Source organism: Montipora foliosa, chromosome 11, assembly GCF_036669935.1.
Source record: "Montipora foliosa isolate CH-2021 chromosome 11, ASM3666993v2, whole genome shotgun sequence".
Lineage (NCBI taxonomy): Eukaryota > Metazoa > Cnidaria > Anthozoa > Scleractinia > Acroporidae > Montipora > Montipora foliosa.
Genome location: NC_090879.1, coordinates 441,918 through 465,917, shown reverse-complemented (window position 1 = coordinate 465,917; position 24,000 = coordinate 441,918). Strand labels below are relative to the sequence as shown.

Here is a 24,000-nt window from a genome sequence, read left to right as displayed (position 1 = left end):
TTTTCTAAGCAATTGCTAAAACTGCTTTCAAAACTGCGAGGATCATAGTTTCACTTGACGTTGGAAATATGTTGAATGAATTATACGCTTATGTTACGTAGCAACAGTGTGTCTTAATTTAAGAAGTTGAAACTAAAAGAGCCGTTTCTCGTCCCTGAAAGGAGTCACTCCCACTCGTGCACAGTGTGTTGAAATGGTCACGTGATTTGCGATCACGTGACCGATAATTAGTTTGAACATAAGCCATGATGACGACTTGAAATAACGCCAAGTTATTTTTTTCTGAACATCTCAGCGAGCTGGAATCCTAAATCTTTGAATTTGATTGGCCAATAGCGTGCTCGTAACAGGTCCAGCTCTTTACGATACGGACCACGGTCCGACATTTTGTCGCGCTAATTGCGGGAAATTGAAACTGTTGCGAAAGTTTCCAAACGAAGGAACCTTAAGACCTCAGGCACGGTTTTTCCCATACGGACTCCCGGCAAATAAATATGTATTTCTGAATTGTTAATTTGACACTGAGTAGAGCATTTCCTATCTTTGGTTAACTTACAGTGGAGTCAAACGGATCCATGAGGGACGCAAATATGGTCAGGTGATCACATTTGCACGTAGTCATCTTTGCGTCAGATTGACTTGGCACCAGCTCGCAACCGTCTGTTTTCCATACTGCGTCCTCTCCCTTTTGCCAGAAGACACATGTTGCTTTTGATGAGGCTCCGGATGGATCGCTCACCTAAAGGATAAAAAAGAGAGGTAAAAGAAAGATTTATCATCGCGTTTACGGCAAACGGTACCCTGGTCCAAGAGATTTTCCTCCTTTGTCGTCGTCGTCGTCTTCGTCATCGTCTTCGTCTTCGTCTTCGTCTTCGTCTTCGTCTTCGTCTTCGTCTTCGTCTTCGTCTTCGTCTTCGTCTTCGTCTTCGTCTTCAGATGAAATTTAGCCATGAAGCGGCGACAAAGAACGGCGAAAAACCTCTGGTTTCGGTCTCTTTGATTATCATTTCCAAGCAAACGCCAACTGTCAAACGCTTCAAAATCATAACTAAAAAGCACCCGGTGACAATTACGCTATCACACGGTAATGGTAATGGTAATGGTAATGACTTTATTTTAAGAGGGTAGCACGTAACAGTTTAAGTATAACTGATGACCCTGTGGCCCTCTATAAAGTAATCTAGTCAATACACAAGGTTAACACAAATGAAGGTAATAACAAGGTGATATATATATATAAGTTAAAAACATATTAAAAAAGTACATATATACATCATAATCTTAATAATAAAAACATACAAAAATTTCATTATCCAAATTATAGAAAATTCATATTACTATTTTGTTTGCTAAGTAAATTGTTTATAACTTTCTTTTTCAAGGCTTTAGTACTCTTTAATTCTTTTAAGTCTTTATCCAGGTTATTCCATTCTTTAATTGATCGTACAGTAAATGTTCGCCCACCTTCAGTTTCATTTTTATAACGTGGACAATTAAAATTTAAGTTACTAAAGCGGGTACTTCTATTGTGAGTGTCAGAGTTTAACTTTAGCATTTGCTTCAGGTAGACCGGCGTCATTCCTAAGATTCTCTTAAGGAGTAAAGAACGTCTAATTGCATAAGATTCATGGTAAAATGGTATCCAGTTTAATAAGTTAAACAGTGAAACAGAACGAGAGCGGGGTTCGGCGTCCAAGATGATTCTTGCTGCTCTTTTCTGTAACTTAAAGATGCTATTTATATTTCCTTTTGATGTTGATGTCCATATATTAGCACCATAAAGAATAACAGGCTTAATCACTGCTTTATAGTAAATTTCTCTTTGGTTTCTCCTCAGATATGGGCTAATATGTTTCAGCAGGCCAATTCGTTTTGAAATCTTTCTAGCAAGGATTTCACAATGATTTGTGAAGTCAAGATCTTCATCAACCTCGATTCCCAGGATTTTATGTGAATGGACATTCTCAATTGGTGAATTGTTGAGCATTATAGACAGTTGATCTACACTGCTGTTTTGTGCTAGATGTTGCTTTTCCATGCGTTTTCTCAGTCTCTTGCCTTTAATAAGCATTGATTTCGTTTTCTTCTCGTTAATAATCATTTTGTTCATTAATGCCCACTGTTGGATACTTTCTAAGTCTTTTTGAATATTGTCATTCATTGGTGTGATGTTATCCCATCTTGAACTTGATATTAATGTTGTTTCAATCATGCCAACCCATCAAATTGGGTTACGTGGATGTTTGACTATCTACCAATCAGAACCGAGAGTCATCAACTGGACAGAAAACATTACATGGAAGTGAGACCGAAACCGAAACCAAAACCAGAGAATTTTGTTCTTTCACTGATCGCTGTCGTCGTTGTCGCGGCAGCCGAGAAGGAGAAGAAAAACCTCTGGCACCAGGGTAAGCAAACGCTAAACGTTGGGATAAAGTTTAAATTTTGCTGAAATCAAATAAGCTTGTTCGAATTCATCTCATTTCTTGTGTGTTACAGATATCGAGAAACGCTTCGAAACGAAGAGTATAAATAAGAATAAAAGTAATTTTTACACTTTCGTCAAAAGCCGCGGCCTGGCGGTGTCGTTTGCCGTTCCATGTAAACTCGATGCCAAGTCTCTCTAAAGTCAGCTGCACCATCAGAAAATCTCGTTTTGGAAGGGCCGATTTCGACGGAACTATTTTTGACGCATGCGACAAACTCACTACAGGCCTACGACTGTCGTGTAGGTCAGGAAAAATGTCGTAGCATCTTGAAACATTTTTAAAACTCTGGGACAATCGAAAGTTGTGTCGTAGGACTGTCGTAAGCTTGTTGTATGGGACAAAAATCAGGGGCACCCAACGACCAATTTGTTGTAAAATGTATTATTATACCCCAGTTAATGACAATAAATGTTATTAAGGCATTTTCAGGTGTTTTTCGTGTTGCTGGGAAAACATTATCTGTTCCTTTTTCCCGGCAAGACACACAAGAAATTTCCCAGCCAGCGAGATAAAATTGGTTGGTTTCCCCCGATCCAAAACGACCGAACAAAAGCGACAAAACCGGGACAAAACAGGTTTTTTCCGCAAGCGCAATCACTCTGACCAGCCGTCGTATGTTTGTGACTATTCTCTGGGAGAGGGAAGGGGTTCCTTCCTTTTTTTTTTTTTCTTCTAGTCCTCAGTATTCAGAGTTTCTACAGTTAGAAAAAGTCAGTAATTCCCAGGCAAAACCTCTATCAATAACAAAATTTCCCAGCCAGCTCATCGAAACACCCGTATTTTTGCCAGCCAGAAAGATTCCTCTGGGGAACAGATAATGTGAGGAACAGATTCGTTGGGTACCCCTGAAAAATCGTACCTTGAGACTGGAATGATTTTTATATCAGAAAAACTGAAAGACGATTGCATGACAGAAAAACTGAGCATTATTCCTGATTAATTCAGATAAAAAGCTAAACGAAATTGAATCACAACCTGGACTATTTGTTTCTTTACATACCAGTTTGTGTTGATAACGCAAAGATGAAGCAATGATGTTCCTATTAAATTTATACATATATATGCACAGTCAAACATCGATTATTCGGACGTTAATTATCACGATGTTTTTTTCTGTTCAAAATTTGTTCGTGAATATTAATTAATAAGGATGAAAAATGCTGCGTAAAAGCGTGTGTCACGTTGCTTTTATTGTTGCTACTTAAAAGCACTTTCCTTCTGAAACTCATTGTTAGAGGTAAAGTAATGCAGATAATATGAAATTCTGACTCCGAGCTGTTTTGTCGCTTAGTGAAATCCTTTGCTATATTTACTAATTCAGCCTTTGTATCGATTTATTGCGATCTCTCAGTCGTTACATTTATTCGGCAATAATTCTCCAACATCACTGCGATCGGGGGTTTTTCTTCTCGTTTGGTCACGACAAGGCATAATTTAGATGTTCTCTTTCCTCGACACTGCAAATCACACAGTAATTTACGATTTTTTGTCGGAGTTTCAAGGTTGCCTCTATTTACATATCCAGCCTGGCATCTAATGCAATATGATTGGCTTATTCCGAGCATGCGCCTGCAAGTAATACAGGACTCTCTCTTTTTCCGCCTAGGTTCCAGACCCATTTTCAGGGCGGGGTAAGAGGGAGTCCCGGAACAGGACTAACGAGGACCTTGTCCGAAGACTGAGTAAAACATGGTTTGCAAATAATTTCTAGATTCGCAGCTAATAGTGGCGAAGTGATGTCGTAACAAACAAATCACCAGAATTATCATGAATTTGACTGATTTGTAGACTGAATAACCAGCAAATACTGTAGTAGATTTCCACTGATGATATTGAACGTCTAACGTTTGTAGTTAACAAATATGGGGCCTTTTTATTTTTAAAAACGGTACCGAAATTTGGCAGTTTTTGAATTAATTTTGAAGCGAAAAAGAGCACCCTACCCCTCTGTTTTGAAGAACGATCTTGACTGGCTCATTAAATTTCTCCGGAGGAGCTGGAAGGACAGTCGCTGAGACCACAGTGGTGTTTGGTAAGGTACCCACGTCTTCAGATTTTGTTTTGTTCAGAGAGAAGACATCATTCAGCGTGAGATAAATCACACTCACGAAACGGGAAACGGTCGAATGGAACGCTTCTGAAGGCAGACGAATGGAACTTTGCTCGTAAGAGACGTTCAGACCATCATTTTTCACCTGGACGGGAAAGAAAGAAAATAGAAATGCTTTTCATTATATAGATATTGATGAAATACTTGGATTTTCCTTTATTTAAAAAACTCATATCTTCACTGTGCGCAGTGAAGATATTAGGGAGCTTAATTAAGCACGCGCATTTTTGAGAAGCGGACGGCAACTGGAAGTGAGCGGTTTCCCCTTTTAACTTGTCTTTACACAACCACAGTTGCCTTGCCAAGTATCTTTACTTCATTAGAGATGATTAGTATAAAAGTTTGGAGACACCACCGTCCTGGCACGCGAGATGTTCTCTTCCGGTTGCCGTCCGCGTCTCAAAAACGCGCTTGCTTAAGCTCCCTTCACACGTGAGGATGTAGGTGTCGTCGTAGTTACTAACACGATTAACCCATTAAAAGTGAGGTCCCTCCCTCCCTTCCTCCCGCTCTTCCTTCCTTCCTTCCTCCCTCCCTCCGTTCCTTCCTCCCTCCCTCCGTTCCTTCCTCCCTCCCTTCCTTCCTTCCTTCCTCCCTCCCTCCGTTTCTTCCTCCCTCCCTTCCTTCCTTCCTTCCTCCCTCCCTCCGTTCCTTCCTCCCTTCCTCCCTCCCTCCCTCCGTTCCTTCCTCCCTCCCTTCCTTCCTTCCTTTCTTCCTCCCTCCGTTCCTCCCTCCCTTCCTTCCTTCCTCCCTCCCTCCGTTCCTTCCTCCCTCCCTCCCTCCCTCCCTCCTTCCGTTCCTTCCTTCCTTCCATCCTTCCTTCCTTCCTTCCTTCCTTCCTTCCTTGGAGACTTCTGTCTTGTTATATAATTTTTCTCTACTACATTAACGTTTTTATGATTCTTTTTAACATTGTCATGATTAGTTTTTCATAACTTTCATATCTAGTATCGTGTTACATAATATAAGTGTTTTAGCGGTTGATGACCACTTTTTCGCCCTTTCGGAAATGAGTAGAACACGTTGTTTTTAATCTGGACATAACTCATTGGTATCTATATTATAATAAACAGAACATTACATGGCGGCTTGGGGATACGAATCTCCACGCGTAGGTAGTATCTTGGACTCGTTCGCTCTGCTCACTCGCGAGAGATACTATCAGCACTCGAAGATAGAATTCATATCCCCACACGGCCATATACATAGCGACCTCCAGGAGTACAAGAACGGGTTCTCAGTTCTGAGCACGCGAATTTCGAAAAATTTCTCTCTATTAAACGTAATGCGCGTGCCCAGTACAGAAACTCGTACTCCAATCTGAAGAACGCTGTTCTGCGGCATATTGTAATAACGACGCATTTTGTAATAACGATTGCGCCATTTTGTAATAATGTGCGCAATGTGTAATAACGTGTGCAGCATTTTGTAATAAATCCAACCTACGCATTTTGTAATAAGGCCTGCAGCATTTTGTAGTATTTGTAAGTGTACGGTCTGGCGCAAATTGTAATGAGGTATCACAGGGCACAGAGGAGTCGGGATTAAATGCACAGCGCTAATCACTTTTGTCTACTGTACAATACTGTGTTAACTTCCGTTTAGAATGAATGGTGGTAACTGCGGAAATACAAACGATGCGATCAACGCAGTTGTGATCCTTTATCCGTTTATTCTTTTCTCTGGCTTCTCTAGTGTTTCGTTTTTGTTGTGGGTATCTCAGTTCGTTAAACTGAATACTGATTAGATGGCCCTAACCTAAATGGTTCTCAATCGAAACGTTTGGATGCCATCCTTAACGACGACAGAAGTGATGGAAGGGGAGGGGGGGACTTTTTTAACTTCTAGAGATTTTTGGCAGTCAAGTGCCCTGTACTATCTTTTTGGGAGGGGGGTGGATATTCTACTGTCGGAATCTTAATCTTCACTAGCCACAATCTGATTGCCTGACAAATATTTTTGTATCCTTCACACAGTCGTTTTGCTTTACTGTCAAAATTACACTCAGGAGGAAACATAGCCAAGTATCAGACACATTAATAAGCGACAGACTCCTGTAGGCGGCTATTGCACAACTGATGGGGTTGCGTTGCATTTTTTGGTTTGATGTCTAGGGAAATAACAATTTCATTTATTCCTTCCCCTTTTAATAAAATTCTCTTTTGGTATGCAGTGAATCAAGGTTTTAGCTAGACGTCTGTCACGTGATCAACCAGTAACCATGATATAGGGCCAAAGGGACCATTCTTCTAGGCGGCTCTGGGGATATCCCCCCAGACAATTTTGCAAAATTGAAGCATTTTTGGTGCGTTTTCCACGATTTTCAGCCAATAAATTTAACGTATCGATTGGACTTGAATGATAATGCGTCAGCAAAGAAGGAGAAAAGAGACAAGTTCATTTGACCATCTTCCAAGCGAGATAATTGCTATGATTTTTGAAACAGCTGTACGATCTTCAAAGCCCAGTGATGCCTGCATTCTTTTCCAGCGACTAAGAAATGCGTCCTCTCGATTTCGCCAGTGCGCCGATACTTTCACTTACTTGTTACCAAAAATATACCATTGTGACGGATCCCCGGGTATAATCAGTGTATGGCGGCTCATAAAGGAGTTTGGTCCTTCCAATGGATTGATCCTTGAGTTAAGACGTATAATTAATAGCAACCGTTGGCACCATGCATGGCTCGAGTTATATGCCATAGGTTTAAGTTTTAGTAGCTTTTCTGTATAAGCACGTGTTCAGTTGTTGTTATTGCTATACTTTGTTAATTAATGCTGTTACCTGTTAAAGCCGCTTTTTGCCGGAAGATACAATAACTAATTTAAAATGCACCATGTACTACGAAGTTTAAAGTTAAATACGTTGTAATAAGTAATAAAAGTTGCTGTTCAAAGTTTTAGAATTGCGATTTTCTTTCAGTACTTTCGTGGCAGGAGAGATGGTAGACTCCAGATATCCCTATGCATGCTTCCGTGTTATAACAACCCCTCACGCACGCAGGGGTTTTACGACCGGTGGCTCGTGGCCTTCAATCCTTGTCAAAACGTTTAGGGACACTTCAAAAACAGCACTCTATTGTAATTGACCAGAATTAAAATTCCCCCATCCCTCTCTGCAAACAACGCTGTGTAATGAATTAAGATGTAAACTACTGCACCCTGAGGCCCAATTTCTGAGTCCACGGTTCATGGCCCACTCCCTTAGTTAAAATCCGCCATATTGAATATCGATAAATCCTCGGATCGAAGTCGAGAACCAAAGGACAAGGTTTTGGCTGCCCGTACATCAGAAAATTTGCAAAAGAACAGTCTTCAGTAATTGTACTAAGGTGAGTGTTAAATAAGTATGAATGTTACGTATTCATTTTATACTAATTAACAATCAACAACCATAAAGATCAGCGATGACGGTTACCACATTAACATCATTGGAAAGACCTCATTACAATTTGCGCACACATACAAATATTACAAAATGCGTAGGTTGGATTTATTTACAAAAGCTGCAATCGTTATTACAAAATGCCGCAGAACAGACGCTAATATCCTCTATATTGTTGTTGTGTCGCCTAAAGCATGACTTGTCAACTATCGTCGAGGAACGGGTTAAAGAGAACCTCATCGCCTACTGAAAATAATTTTAAACCGGATGCAACAATCTTCTTGATTAAACTTTTGTGAACTTCCCTGAAAGAAAATGTTGGCATAACAAGAAACATAATTTTAAAATCGCTTAAAAAGGGCGCCACCATCTTGATAAACTGTGACGAGTTGCGGTTGTCCCACTGTTCTGAAACAAAGCGTTTTTGACGTTAGGACGCAAAGGAAATTGACAAAAACTATTCTAAAAATCATTTATTTCGGGTAAAAACACTTTTTTTTGGAAAAAAATTTAAACTGAATTTCTGCGATGATCGCTTTTACCGATACCTACAAATGATCTTACCGGACTTTCCGGAGTAATCCTTTTTATGGTTAGGTTTAAATTCTTTGTTGCGAATGTTCGCGTCTTTGTAGATTCATTTAATGTGGCAGCAACTCCCAGCCCATAATCATCAACTGCATTGACCAATGCTCGACCTCTCCCCTGCCCTTCCTGTGGATGAAATGCAGGCGTTTCTTAAAGTGGTACTACGTCCAAAAAAAAATTTTTTTTTTCCTTTGGATTTCAAAACTATGTTAACTAAACACTAACTGGCCCAAGTTTTAAGTTCTGATTTTAAAGACACCTGTTTATTTTAACTGGAATTTTATTATTTATTGGTTCGCCATTACTAACTTTAAAATCTTGAGAGAGCTGGGTCGAGGAGAAAATGACGTCAAAGACTCACTAGTTTAAGAATTCAATGCGTGTGTAGGCGGCTGAATTAATATGCAGCACGAGAGTTTCGGGCTTTCAGACTATTAAACCCGTGCTTTGCATATATAATAAATTGCGTTTAAGCTAGTGAGTAAATGACGTCATTTTCTCTAGATCCAACCCTCTGAGGTCCAATCGGTCAGTTTTAAACGTGAGTAATAGAAGACAGTGAAATCCCAAACTTACACTCAAAATAAACAGCCTTTGGATAAAACTCAAAGCTCAAAATTTTGCCAGTTAAGTGTTAAGCGAACACGCTTTCAAAATCTGAAGAAAAAAAGGAAATGATTCTTTGATCGTAGTACCACTTTAACTTATGTAACAGCAAGAAAAACTGCAATGTACATGTACTAGTATTAGCGTTGTTTCAAATGAGAGTAAATGCCGCTCTTTATCCATACTTGAGGAGCAGTATTTGGGGGACATCTTGTGACGTCAGTTGTCTGTATTCGGAGACACGAATGATGTTGAATTTGGAGAGAAGAGCAAGGGGACACTTTGTGACGCTTATTGAAATCTAAGTACGTGCATTTTCTTGTTATCTCAAATATAATTTTGAATAATTCGTTGCGTTATTGCGAGTTTCGTTTGAAAATTCAACGCCAACATCTTCTCAGCTCTTGAACTGACTCTTTTCCGAGATAATGAAACATTCATTGATACAGTAATAACTTAAGAAATTCCAACTGGGCGGAGGCATTTACAGTTGTGTGCTCAGTGACCTAGTCTATGAATGGCTGCGAGGCTGCTGGTGACATTGTATTGATACAGACCTCACTGCTGTAATTCTAATTAGTCTATATTTGTATCAAAACAGGGTTACCCGCAGCCTCGCTTCCATTCTTAAGGCAGGTGACTTAGCTATTGGCTATTTAACAATTATTCCATTTGCGCTTGTTGGATATGAGATGGTAAATAGCCAACGAGGCGCGTAGCGCCGAGTTGGCTATAACCAGTCTCATTAAACTCCCAAAATTTGAAAGTACGAAATACGAACGAACAAAGCGAGAAATTCCCAGCGAATTCGAGAAAACTTGATGAAGATGCGATGTTGTGTAATACCTTGAGGTCAGACAGACGTCGGCTCATCACAAAAACATTTCTTGCCTTTTCGCGTACTATACTTCTAAACGCCGGAATTGATCTAAACTTTCCACAAAAAAGTTTTTTTTTTCTTTTTTGGCTTTATTCAAAGAGAATTTTCGCTTTCCGGGCAAAAATAATTTAGTTTAGCTACGCTTAACGCAATCATTTACCATACAAGGTCAAGCTAAGGTATATGAGCTGATAACCGAGATTGAGTGAACCAATCAGAGCACGCGAAATGCATTATCCGAGGTTGAGAATTTAATAATTACAGTTAAACCAGCGATTACCAGGAAGTTGAACCAGGGACTACCAGGATGAAATTCAACGAGTGGTCAGAAAGGGTGTTGAACCCCGGATCTCCGGATCTCAAGGAAAGCGTCCTAACACCTGGGCCACACTGTCTCCAGTCTCAAGCTGACCCTTATTTATAAGCTTACCTTTTCAAGGCCTAACCAAGTGACAGCGTTGTCCGGCTCCAGTAAATTGCTGACTACTTGTGCAAGATCCTTTACGTGTTCCTCTGAACTTATACTGCCTTGACTCGCGTTATTATACTCCGCCAACAGCACGAGAATATCAACTGCTATCAACAAATCTCCACCGTATATCTCTGTTGGTCTTGTGACATTGTTTGTTATTGGTCTTGTTACGTTCACGAGCTGGGCCAAGGCTTCTCCGACGCTCGTGTTTGACTGGAAGCCACCAGTGGCTGCTTCGATCTGAGAGAAAACGGACAATGGTTATCGTAGTGAAAGAAGGCATCAGTCTGCAAACTTTGAAGCCGCATCGGAAATAATGTTTACAATCAATTTTTTTTATTTATATTTAGAGTCCCTTGCGGAATTTCATTCCATCTCATCCGATTTTAAGGCTCGTTTAACTGAAGATTTTTACGAATCTCTCCCAAAATACCGCTGAAAGGGTGCTGATCGCACTTGGCGCTTTTATCGCGGGCGATACTTGCCTGATCTTTGAGTAAGATGAATCTAAATGAGCTGCAGCCGAGGAAACTTGGGTCCTTCCACTTTGCGTCGCTGGAACACTCACGTGATGCGTTTCCTACAATGGTATTAAATTTCAGTGAGATAAATATTCAGTTTTATACCGAGAACAGACGACATTTTCACACAAAGCGTACGCGCGCAAACATTTTGTCTGAAAAAGCTTTATTTGAGTTCCCCACCAAGATGTCGATGGTATTAAATGCTTCGAACGTAGAAGCGGAATAAAGATATTCTTTCTTTCATGCAACCCCGGTTAAGAATAATTTGTTTTTGACTTGTTCAAACAGAGAGAGCGACAAGAGAATGGAATTGCATTTTTGTAGAATGAAAAAGCTTAAGTAAGTTTTCATATATGAAAATTAGAATCAAAACTGGAAGCGGATTAGACGAGATAGCATTCTAAATGGTTAAGAACATTGCCAAAGAAACAAAAAACCAATCAGGTAAAACAAATTTGCATTCGTCTAGATCAAATTTTAATGGGATTTTGTCAAATAATCTGCGTATACCTTATTTATGTTTTATTCTGTTAATAAATGCAAGGGTGACCAAGGCTCAGGCGCATCTTGTATGTTGACTTACCGCTGGCCCCATTCGGACACGGCTGTATGTCGATCCCAGCTGCAGCAGTTGCCGCCCACGCAATCTCTTGTATAACTTGACCCGGGCACTTTTCCACACCTGGCATACGAGAAAAGAGGTACATAAAGTATATCATTGTGAGTTAATGTATATTTATTCAGAGAATCTGTGGCTTGTCGCTTTAGCCTTTAGGCGATTGCATTTTGCGAACTTTCAAAACCACGAATTGTACGAGAAGGTCGTGCGATTTTTTTTATTTATAGTATACTCAACAAAATTACCATCAACCAATCAGAACGCGGTAACGGTGAGCTTTGTATATATCTCCTCCGATCCGTTCATGTTTACTTCAGAAACCTTTGAAACTCTTCAGTCCAACGTCGGAAATCTTCGAAAGACTTTGGTTGAACCTCGGACACCTTCTAAATTCTTCGGGTCAAGTTCGGAAATCTTCGGACGTCTTCGGGTAAACTTCGGAAAGCTTCGGAAGTCTTCTGGTCTACTTCGGAAAAGTTCGGAAGTCTTCGCATTCTTTTTGGCCGCCTTCCGAAGTCTGTTAATTTCGGAAAACTTCGTGTCAACTTCGGAAAGCAAGAGTACAAATTGGATTAATTGTACTCCTCTCGTCCAATCAGAATCCAGTAATTATTATTTGTTGAGTGTACTATAATTAAGTAAATGTAGCAAATAAATGGCTCATTGTTGTATGCTCACGTTGTCATCAAAACCTAAAATTTGCTGATTTCACGTTGCTATTTTCATGGTGGGGAACGGCACGGGAAATGCACGGAAATTTGTGCTGCACATGCAGCACAATTATTTCTCCTTTTTTAACAAACAATATTCTTGCTTTGTGGCGTCGTCGTTGCCGGCTAGTACTCAAACATGGAATGCTAAAATGCTGGAACGCCGGAACGAAGGAATATCTAAACATGGAACGGTGGAATACTCAAACATGGAATGGAGGAATACTTAAACACGGAATGGTGGAATACTTAAACACGGAATGGTGGAATAATTAAACATGGAAATATTTAGTGGGAGGCGCGGTGGCCTCATGGTTATACTGCTCGACTCCGGATCGAGTGGTCCGGGTTCGAGTCCTGGCCGGGAACATTGTGTTGAGTTCTTGGGCAAGACATTTTACTCTCACGGTGCCTCTCTCCGTCCAGGTGTATAAATGGGTACCGGCGGAAATGCAGGGGGTAACCCTGCGATGGACTAGCATCCCATCCAGGGGAGGGGAGTAGAAATACCCCTAGTCGCTTCATGCCACGGAAACCGGAGATAAACACCGGCCTCCTAGGCTCGTAACAATCTCCGATTGCACCATCAGTCGTAGCCTTTGTAAAATCTCCGATGACGTAATGGTCTAACTTAATCTGGAACTTTCATCGGGATATGTATGTGTATGAACGATACGATAATAACACTTTTAACAACTTACAGCTTTCCTTCCTAAAAGTCACGATTAAATTTAGTTGGTTTTTTACACGAATAAAGGCGTAGCAAAGTAGTCACACGCGGCACATAATTCAAGAATTACGTTATCAAGAATTACGTTATCCACGGCTATGAATACAGTACGGTGGTTATTTCCCTACCAATGAAAGTTGAAACATCGACACATTTCATAGATGACGTAATGGTCTTTTATGTATTCAATACTCGCTTCGAATCAAGTGCTGCTTCAATAACACAAAAAGGCAATATATTTTGTACTAAATAAAGAGTGGAATATTCATAAAATTTTAAGTACATTAAAAACCATCGACTCCTAAAGCCGCCGTAACCGGCCGCGCGCGATGATTCCTGAATTACCTAAACCGGCCGTAACCGGCCGTAAAATCTTAAGGCCCGTGTAAACGCTTGCAACAACACGAAACATTCTTGGGCCCAGCAATGTTGTCTCTTGTTACGCGATGTTAGCCGATGTGTGCAAACGCTCGCAACAAGTCACAACTTGTTAGGTCTTTAGATGAGAATACAAAGGGCTCTGGGACGTTTTCAATCTCCGACGCCATGTTGATTTCTTGTTCGCATGTATTTGTGTGGATACGTGGCATGTAGTGGGCGTGCGCCGGCGCAACAGTGTTGGATGTGCTGTGCAAACGAACGCAACATTGTTGGACCAGGCTTCGATGACTGCGAAACAATAGAAATGTTGGCACTTGTTGGCTCTGAAGTTTGACCAGTTTCAAACTTCATCCAACAACTTCCAACAAGTCGCAACAACAAGCAACAACAAACAACATGGTGTGCAAACCCTCGCAACATGTTGGGCCCAAAAATGTTGCGTCTTGTTGGCCAACAATGTTGCGAGCCTTTGCACGGACCTTCAGGCCTCTACCCAGTCTCGCTTAGTAAATTTGTATTTTTGTTGTTATGGAGATTTAGTAGGATAATTGACCAATCATTTGTCATCTTGTGAGCATATTTTGACAGCAGATAAGAGACCCCACGAGGGCTGGCTTTTTTCGATCGCGCGAGATCAAATTACGCGAGGGCAAGGGCCGATGCATCAGATAACGCATCAAACGATGGGGATATCCCTGCCTTTTTTTTCGGATCGGAGAATCTAGGGATCTAAGAGATCTTTTGTGGTTTTTCTGTAAGAGGAGGGGATACTAGGGACAACAATTTCGATTTAGATGGCTTTAAAAGTGACGAAGAAGATGGTGCCAACCAAGCGAACGATGACACAGATGATAGACAAGAAACTCGCTGGAATGACCAGCTCGATAATATTCAAGTTTCTGATTTCGTGGCAGTCACTGGCTTGAATTAAATATATTTCTTAGTTTTCATAGGAGATGATCTATGGGAATTAATGGTATACGAAATGAGTAGGTATGCCTGTTAAAAACTCTTGAAAACCTCCGAGCGGGCTGGGGGGATGGCATTACTTTGGCAAGTGGTATTGTCGGCGTTCAGGGTAAAACCTTTGTTGCAGGAACACTCAAAGCCACCATCAGTGTTTTTACAAACTTGCTGGCATCCTCCGTTGACAACAAGGCATTCATTAACATCTGTCAAAATTAAATCAATAAACATCTTCCAGCGTTGTTCATGCTATTTTCTTATACTCAAAGAAATCTGTTCTAAAAGAAATAGACATAAAAGATGGAAAAGGAGGTTCGAAGCTTAAAAGCCCAGAAAATGACATATTCGAAAGTCAGCTTATTCAGTGGTAAACTGGAACAAACACCTGTTTGTTGAAACGAAACCGCTTCATCAATCACAGTCCTGGGCAGCATCCCTTATCTCCTCTAAACTCTTATTAACCTCTCTTATTTTCAATTCCTTACACTGACAAGACAAGAAATCAGCTATTACCTGTGCACGTTTTTCCATCTCCTGTATATCCTGCATCGCAGCTACATGTAAACGATCCTTCAATGTTGCTACACTGACCGTTGGGACCACACTCGTTGGTTTCAGGGCTGGCACATTCATCGATATCTGTAGGTAATTAAGACTAGTAAATGAACATTTACAAGGAAGGGACCCTGTAGACAAGAGACAATCTGATAAAATCCAGTCTTTCTGCGAAACAATAAAACGAACATAAAGAAACGCATGGAAGAAAAAAACTGAAAATGATGTAGCAAAGGATTGAACAGATAATAATATTAATAATAATAATAATAATAATAATAATAATAATAATAATTCTATTATAGTTATTATTATTATTATTATTATTATTATTATTATTATTATCATCATCATCATCTTTATTACGCTTTCAAAAATAAACAATGTTTAATATTACTCTTAAGCATTACAATTTATTATTATTATTATTATTATTATGATTGTCATTATTATTATTATTATTATTATTATTATTATTGTTATTTCAAAATAATAACATCTTTATTTGCCATAGTTCTTGAGAAGTGCATTTAGTGATGCGCCATTAATTGGGAACGGCTTTACAGAAATACAATCAAATCAACACATATCAGATGATAGGTTTGTGTTTGAGGACAGGGGAAAGACAGAGTACCCGGAGATAAAGTTCCTGAAGCTGAGAAGAGAAGCAACAAATAAACTCACATATGACACGGAGTCTAGGAATCGATCCCTGGCCACATTGGTGAGGCGAGTGCTCTGACCACTGCGCCATCCCTGCTTCTGATTTCAAATGTTAACTTACTTATCTAACTCACAAAATCGTACTGATTACCTGTGCAATTTTGTCCATCTCCTGTATATCCATCACGACATCTGCAGGTATACGATCCTCCAGCGTTGATACAAGCTGCATTAGGGTCACACTCGTTTCTTTTAGGACTGTTACATTCATCGATATCTGTGCAAAATTAAGTCAACACAAGTAAACAAAGCATCCTTAGAAAACAGTCTACAAAGCACTCATAGTAAAACAAATGCATGGTAGCTAGGTACCTGTAATAATGACCTCGTAATAGCCGTAATAGCCAGGAAATTGGCACAAGTACGTAATAGGACTCGCGAACCCAAAATCCATCATATTATATCCACACACACTATTCCTATTTCAAACAGGATAAGAAGGCTATTTATTTCCCAAATGCCACCTCATCCTTAAAAACACTACCATCCACATCCACCGAGCAGAATCATAGACAGGAACAAAATCCTTCACAAATGATATCAGTGCCATGTGGTAGGCAATGTGCAATACTGTCTTCCTCATTACTGGGTTGCCAAACCCAGTAGGAATCTGCTTTTATTTCGTCGTTTTTTTACTGGGTTGCCTATGGCAAACCCAGTCGAAATCTGTGTTTAATTTCGTGGGTTTTTTTGTTATTTTCCATGTCGGTAAAAGTCTTGCCTGTCACTCTCCTGCTAAGTGGTGGCTTTGTGCATAGAGCCTTTTGCGCGTATTTTCTTAGGATCGAGAGGGTAGTGGGAAATGCGTAGATTTCTCTTGTGGACACAGTAAAACGATTAACTTAACCGGCAATGGCGTCGAAAGTCATGCAACGCGAATGACGTTTTAGTGGATCATTGAACAAAATATACCCTTATGAAGCTCATGAATGGCAGGTCAATTGGATATACAGGCGGTGGAATCTTAAAAGCGACGAGTAATGGACTTCGACAACAAGCTATCGCCCGTCGAGCCGAAATCAAAGTGAGCTGTATTTACCTGAAGTACATGGTAATTTAACACGATCGAGTTTCTTGTCTTCACGCAAGCAATAAAATAGGAAGAGGTTTTCGCCTCTAAGAGCAAGTATGTTGTTTATTTCAATAAATTTTTCGCTGGAAAAGGACTCTGTGGTATTTTCTGCCTTTGTGAATTATAATATCATGTTGTGTATTGAATTTTCGAGCTTAAAGTTGAAATGTGATATGGGAGAAGTTTTTTAGTATTGCTCTGTAAGCAGGAAAGGTTCACAGGCCTGTTGGAAGTGTGCTTGAGTTTCAACAAAATGAGCCCCAAAATCAGTAAAGAATTGTGACGCAGTTGAATATTAAAGTAGCTGCTATTTCCAAAATGATGGAATTACCTGGTTAGAATAAATAACGTCGTACGCGTCTTGGAGAGTAAATTTTGACTTTGCATAAACAAGAGTTGGGCGATTGTGATCTTTGTTTTGACTTCGCTCATTTCATTGTCAAACTTTATAACACTTGACAGAAAGAGAAACTTACAAAAACCCGGTATCTTGCCATCATTTGACACAGATGCTTCACTGTTTGGCCAGTAAACATTCCGCGGTAACTTCATCACGGCGCCCCCTGAATTCCGGCGATGTCACTTTCGATTTTGCGATTTATTTGTGCAGCCAAAACGTACAATAACAAAATTGAACGTTGCAAAAATCCCCCAAAATGTTTGTCGCTGATCTTAACTTTTTATATTCTATATTCACGGTTCAAAATAATTGTTGGTTTCATGTTGTAAATATGTTATTCTCGAGCGATCGTCCTGGAAACTTCCTTCTGCTCTTTCTAAAAACTGTGTATCAATATTTATTTACTTTTGCATCAATATTTGTTTTTGCATAAAGCAAGATAACAAAATCTGTACCTTGCTGAGTTCGCATTTGTTAGCGTTAATAGTATTTTCGGTCCGATGCTTCTGTTTTATGAGGGGTATATTATTTTGGTCTCCCATCCAAACACTAAGCCCGCCGAACAGGGTTTAACTTCAGTGAACTTCGGTATTACAAAGCTGTCAGATGCTCAGAGGGCACGCTTGAACTTGTGGTGAAAAGAAGTTTATCAACATGTCAGCCCAGAAGCCAATGTTTCTCACTTTCCATTTATTTTCTTCAATCTTTCTGGGTTCAGTACTTTGCTAGTAACCACATGTCTTCTCAGACTATTTACCCAAGACTTCTACCATGGCACTACAATGATAGACAATACCAAAACAATATCGTGCACTGTTAGAGCTACATATTACGCAAGGACAGATCTGTTTCGTCGTACGAACGTGTGAGGACCTGTGAGCCAAAGGGCCTCGTCTGGTATGACTTCTTAATGACTCCCCAACTTGAAAAAAATTGTCTGGAACGGTGCACGTACCACAGGCAACCCAGTGTAACCTCACGGAGGGTCTAGTTTATTTTTTTCCGTGTCGGTAAACGTCTTGCCTGTCACTCCCCTGCTGAGTCGTGGCTTTGTGCATAGAGCCTTCTGCGCGTATTTTCTTAGGATCGAGAGGGTAGTGGGAAATGCGTAGATCTCTCTGGTGGACACAGGAGAACGATTAACTTAACCGGCAATGGCGTCGAAAGTCATGTAACGCGAATGGCGTTTTAGTGGGTCTTTGAACAAAATATACCCTTATGAAGCTCAATAATGGCAAGTCAATTGGATATACAGGCGGTGGAATCTTAAAAGCGACGAGTAATGGACTTCGACAATAAGCTATCGCCCGTCGAGCCGAAATCAAAGTGAACTAACTGTATTTACCTGAAGTACATGGTAAATGACACGATTGAGTTTCTTGCCTTCACGCACGCAATGAAATAGGAAAAGGTTTTCGCCTCTAAGAGCAAATATGTTGTTTGTTTCAACAAATTTTTCGCTGGAAAAGGATTCTGTGGTATTTTCTGCCTTTGTGAATTATAATATCATGTTGTGTATTGAATTTTTGAGCTTAAGGTTGAAATGTGATATGGGAGAAGTTTTTTAGTATTGCTCTGTAAGTAGGAAGGGTTCACAGGCCTGTTGGAAGCGTGCTTGAGTTTCAACAAAATGAGCCCCAAAATCAGTGAAAAATTGTGACGCAGATGAATAATAAAGTAGCTGCCATTTCCAAAATGATGAAATTACCTGGTGATAAATAACGTCGAACGCGTCTTCGAGAGTAAATTTTGACTTTGCATAAACAAGAGTTGGGCGATTGTGATCTTTGTTTTGACTTCGCTCATTTCATTGTAAAACTTTATAACACTTGACAGAAAAAGAAACTTACAAAAACCCGGTATCTTGCCATCATTTGACACAGATGCTTCACTGTTTGGCGAGTAAACATGCCGCGGTATTAACTTAATGACGGCGCCCGCTGAATTCCGGCCATGTCACTTTCGATTTTGCGATTTATTTGAACGTAGCAAAAATCTCCCAAAGTGTTTGTCGCTGATCGTAACTTTTTATATTCTATATTCACGGTTCAAAATTAATGTTGTTTTCATGTCGTAAATATGTTATTCTCGATCGACCGTCCCGGAAACTTCCTTCTGCTCTTTCTAAAACTGTGTGTCAATAGTTATTTGCTTTTGCATCAATATTTGTTTTGCATAAAGCAAGCTAACAAAATCTGTACCTTGCTGTCGACCAACACCCAATCCTTTCACAGGTGATTGACATGATACGTCAATCATTTTTCGAGCGCAGATTATGGAGGGAAACTAAGAAAAGCGATTTTAAAACTAATTTTTCAGGATCTTTTTTTCGGGAAAATATAGTTCACAGCCCACCAATTCAAGATTTGCAAAAACAAGAAATTTGAGGGAAACGCTCAAGTTTACCTTTACCGAGACCTTAAACTCCCTAATAACAAAAACAAGTAAAGTACAGATCTAACCTTCGCACCGGAGGGGAGGAAGACATTATTGATGAATGCATCCGGGACAGCCTGCATCATTTATGAAATAGAAAACACGTACCGTGTTTTTGTCGAGTTATAGATACACGAGTGAAAGTTTGGGAGAACGAGAAATGCTGTGGGAACACGAGCCGCTGGCGAGTGTTTCCACTGCTTTTACGAGTTCTCCCAAATTTTCAAGAATGTTTCTGTAACTCGATAAAAACACGGAGTACATGTTTCCTATTTCTTTTAGAAAACAACGCGACGAGAAAAAGGAAAACAATTTATTAACTCTAATTATCAAAATGTAAATTCTCTTTGCTCGCGCCATCACTATGTCAACAGCTCGTGCTCGTTGTCTGTCTCCATCGAGTTATAGAAACACTATTTACTTTATATATACTGAGATTTTCGCATCAAATTAGCGTTTCGGATTTTAGTTCGACCAATCAGAGAGACGAAACGAGTTTCTCGCACGTGAAAAAATCGTTTCGTCCAATCACAATCGCGGTCATCGCGGGTAGCTTTGTCGGGCAGCTTTGGCAAGATAATATTTTCGGTGTACTCGAGCTGTTCGTAATTCAAACTTATCAAGAGCTAGGAGATATTTTTGAAGATGGCTGAACAATCAAGAAGATTTGTGTCTCTAGACAAACCTACAGACAAGTTTATCGAAGACCAAAAAAACAAGACCACTCTTTCAAAGACACGAAGAGATGTAAGTTTGCTGACTGAGTTGATTTAATACAGGAGTTTTTTAATTATTTTAGAGAACCAATTAAAGCCGGATAAATAAAAAAAATCTCAGTATGTATAAAATAAACAAATTACTGCATGGAAAACGCTTTGTACAAGATTTTCACACTCGTTGGTTTTGTATCAGAAATCTCACTTGTTCGCTGCGCTCACTCGTTCGATTTCAGATACTTTTTGGTGTTCTGGCGAGTTTTTTTTTGTCTTTTACATTCAAACCCAACTTACCAGTACAAGAATTTTCCACAATAGTATCAACTGCAGGAGTAAGATCTGCAAAGGTGGGGGCAGTGAATACATTTTTAGCTGAACTGGCAATGTCGGTTAACTGTATTTCATTGACACCTGATCCAATACCAAGAGAAAACACGTTTACATTCTTGTCCTTGAGCCCGCGAGAAGCCTCTGATAGTTCTGTGAAGCTACTCCTGTCAGTTGTTTGTTGGCCGTCGGTGATAACAACTGCAATCTGAAATCAAAAGGAACAAGATGCTGAGATTGCAAAAAAGAAGAAAACGAACCCATGCAGAAAGCCAAAGAATCAACAAATATGTTTTCTTGCCTGCGGCTGTCTTCAAAGGTACGTACTTCGACGGCATCAGAGCGCCGAAGATTCTAAAATCGGTATTTTCAAAGTAATAACTGTACATATACGCAGCCATAACTAAAGGCTAACCATTTGAAAAATCGGCGCTTAGACCGAATTACCGCAGACATTGCACTGCCATAATTGAAAGCTAACCATTCGGCAATCGTCGGTCTGCAAAATTCCCCTGCCTGTATTGCAGCCACCGTGGGCAATTAATTCTAAGCCTTAATTGTAAGCCATTTCGGAATAGACGCCCAAAGCGTCGCTTTGACGGCTTCGTCTAAATGACAGTGAAGACTGAAGTAAACGAAGCCGGCCAAGAAATGTACCGCAAAGCGCTCGTAAGGTCCACAGGTAACTCAACTGATGCTGATAGGACCAAAAAATTTAAAAGCTAATTAACCTATTATTCATTTGTGTCTACAGTTTTCAAATGGACTGTAGCACGCGCGAAACAAGTTTCTCTGACCATCTTTCATTTAAAATTCATCCGTAATAAGATGGATGGAACGTAACTAAGAGCTGATTAGGCACAGACATTTGTCATCGATGGCATTAGAAACCACGACCTTCCTATCAGTTAAAACTTGGTGCCCTACAATTTAAGCCAAGTTAGACCCAATACGATTGATAACATTTGGCAGAAGCACAATAAAATGTTTGCACATTAACGACGGTAATCGTACCTGTGGCAATTCTGGTCTCATTCCCGCTGCTGTTGTAAATACATCACTTTCCGCTAGCAACAGAGCTTTATCGATGAAAGTAAGGCCTCTCTGGAACCTTATGCGATCTATGAGTTTTCCGTATTCCTGTGCTGTCACATCAGAGCCCTTGAGTTTGTTAAATGGAAACTCTAACACAGCCTTAGAGCTGAAAGCAATTACAGCAATGTGAGTCTTATTAGGACCCACATTTAAGGCCTCAACCATCCTTTTCAGGAACTCTAGCATTTTTTGCCAATTACATCTACCAATGCTTCCCGATGAATCCACAATAAATGCTATGTCTGCCACGGCTTCGCAGTCAAATTCTGAAGAGAGAATAAATTTGTAAAAAAATTATATCAACCAATTAAACTTTTACAAAAATTTGGTTTTATCAACGGAGTTGATAATGTAAATTGGCCACCGTACAGAGATTCTAAAAGCTGACGTTTCGAGCGTTAGCCCTTCGTCAGAGCGAATCAAGGGATTATGGGTTACGTGTAGTTTTATAGTAGAGTAGGAGCTACGCTATTGGTGGTAACATGGCAACGTGAAAAATAGGAATATATTAGTTAAATGAAAAGCGTTCGTTAATACCGTGAGGATTAAGGGTGCCGATTTGAAAGATGAATTTTTGTTCCAGATTCTTGCGGCTTTCCGTCGTACCTAGATGTAGGGAAAGGCCGCAGATAGCCATGTGTTTTTTGGAGTGGTTAGGCAGATTAAAATGGCGAGCGACTGGCTTGGATGCATCCTTGTCATTCTTCTCAACATCGCGAAGGTGTTCGCGGAATCGGTCACCTAGTCGTCTACCTGTCTCACCAATGTATAATTATTGCATAACGTGCAGGTTATGCAATAAATGACATTTGCGGAGGTACATGTGAAACGATCGGTGATCTTAACAGATCGCTTAGGTCCCGATATCTTGCTAGTGTTAACAATGAAAAGACAAGTTTTGCATCGTGAGCGCGCGCATTTGAAAGTGCCGGGTTGCTCGTTAGTTTTGAGCGCGCTTCTAACTAAAAAGTTGCCTACGTTTTTGTCGCGTTTGAATGAAATAAGTGGAGGTTGCGAAAAGATTCTGCCAGTCTCGGGATCATTTTGGAGTAATTTAAAATTACTAAGAATGATGCTTTTGACTGCGTGATTATGAGGATGGAAAGTGAGGGTGAATGGAATTCTGTCATTCTTATCTTTTTGTGACGTTTGTAGTGATGACTGTCGATCAAATTGTTGGGCGCGATGATGGCCCGCTTTGACCACAGAGACAGGATAGCCACGTTTTTCGAAGAACTGGCACATCTCCTCTGATTTGCTGGAAAAATCGGAGTCATCACTACATAGACGTCGAAGTCTAAGAAATTGAGAATAAGGGATGGAGTTCTTGACATGTGATGGATGTGACGATGAATACAACAAATAACTGTGTGAATCAGTAGGTTTGTAGTGCGCACTAGTACAGAGCACGTTGCCTCTAATAGAAACGTTGATATCTAGAAAAGCCAATGAAGTTTCCGAAATTTCCCAGGTATATTTAAGAGCCGGATGAAAAGAGTTGACGGAGGTTATAAATTGATCGAGTTCTTCTCTGCTGGATGAAATAGCGCCGATGCAGTCGTCGATGTAACGGCCGTAGAGTTTAGGTTTGGGGCCGTTGTACTGACTAAAAAATTGGTGTTCAACATATCCTACAAAAAGATTGGCATAGCTAGGTCCCATTCTTGTGCCCATCGCTACACCATTAATTTGTTTGTAATAGTTGCCGGCGAATGAAAAACAATTAAGCGTTAAAACTAGTTCGGCAAGGCGGAGGAGCGTTTCCGAGCTAGGTTCTTGGACAGTGCGTTGATCGAAAAAGTGTTTAAGTGCTTGAAGACCTTCGCTATTAGGAATGACTGTGTATAGAGATGTAATGTCCATGGTGAAAATAAGTTTGTCTTGGCCGGAGAAATTGAAATCGCGGAAAATTTGTAGTGCGTGTGTACTGTCTTTAATGTATGATGGCAAAGATTTGACGATAGGCGTCATAATCCTGTCTAAGTAGCTAGAAATGAGTTCGGTGGGGCAACTACAGGCAGAAACGATAGGGCGACCGCTATCGCCCGTCGAGCCGAAATCAAAGTGAGCTGTATTTACCTGAAGTACATGGTAATTTAACACGATCGAGTTTCTTGTCTTCACGCACGCAATGAAATAGGAAGAGGTTTTCGCCTCTAAGAGCAAATATGTTGTTTGTTTCAATAAATTTTTCGCTGGAAAAGGACTCTGTGGTAT

The 24,000-nt window shown here is 40.1% G+C and overlaps 2 protein-coding genes across 2 annotated transcripts in view; both read right to left on the bottom strand.

The window, feature by feature from the left end:
- The window catches only part of LOC137977806 (adhesion G protein-coupled receptor L4-like), a 211,498-nt gene that overhangs the window by 150,724 nt on the left and 36,774 nt on the right, over positions 1-24,000 (bottom strand). The window lies entirely within an intron of this gene.
- The window catches only part of LOC137975210 (adhesion G protein-coupled receptor L4-like), a 43,502-nt gene that overhangs the window by 9,524 nt on the left and 9,978 nt on the right, over positions 1-24,000 (bottom strand). The window contains exons 3-13 of the mRNA XM_068822298.1: positions 21,703-22,049; positions 20,656-20,896; positions 15,829-15,954; positions 14,973-15,098; positions 14,543-14,665; positions 11,637-11,735; positions 11,015-11,109; positions 10,488-10,769; positions 8,548-8,697; positions 4,433-4,684; positions 557-739 (exon numbers count right to left, since the gene is read on the bottom strand). Of these exons, the coding sequence (XP_068678399.1) occupies positions 557-739; positions 4,433-4,684; positions 8,548-8,697; positions 10,488-10,769; positions 11,015-11,109; positions 11,637-11,735; positions 14,543-14,665; positions 14,973-15,098; positions 15,829-15,954; positions 20,656-20,896; positions 21,703-22,049 (2,024 nt within the window). The remainder of the gene's footprint in view (positions 1-556; positions 740-4,432; positions 4,685-8,547; positions 8,698-10,487; positions 10,770-11,014; positions 11,110-11,636; positions 11,736-14,542; positions 14,666-14,972; positions 15,099-15,828; positions 15,955-20,655; positions 20,897-21,702; positions 22,050-24,000) is intronic.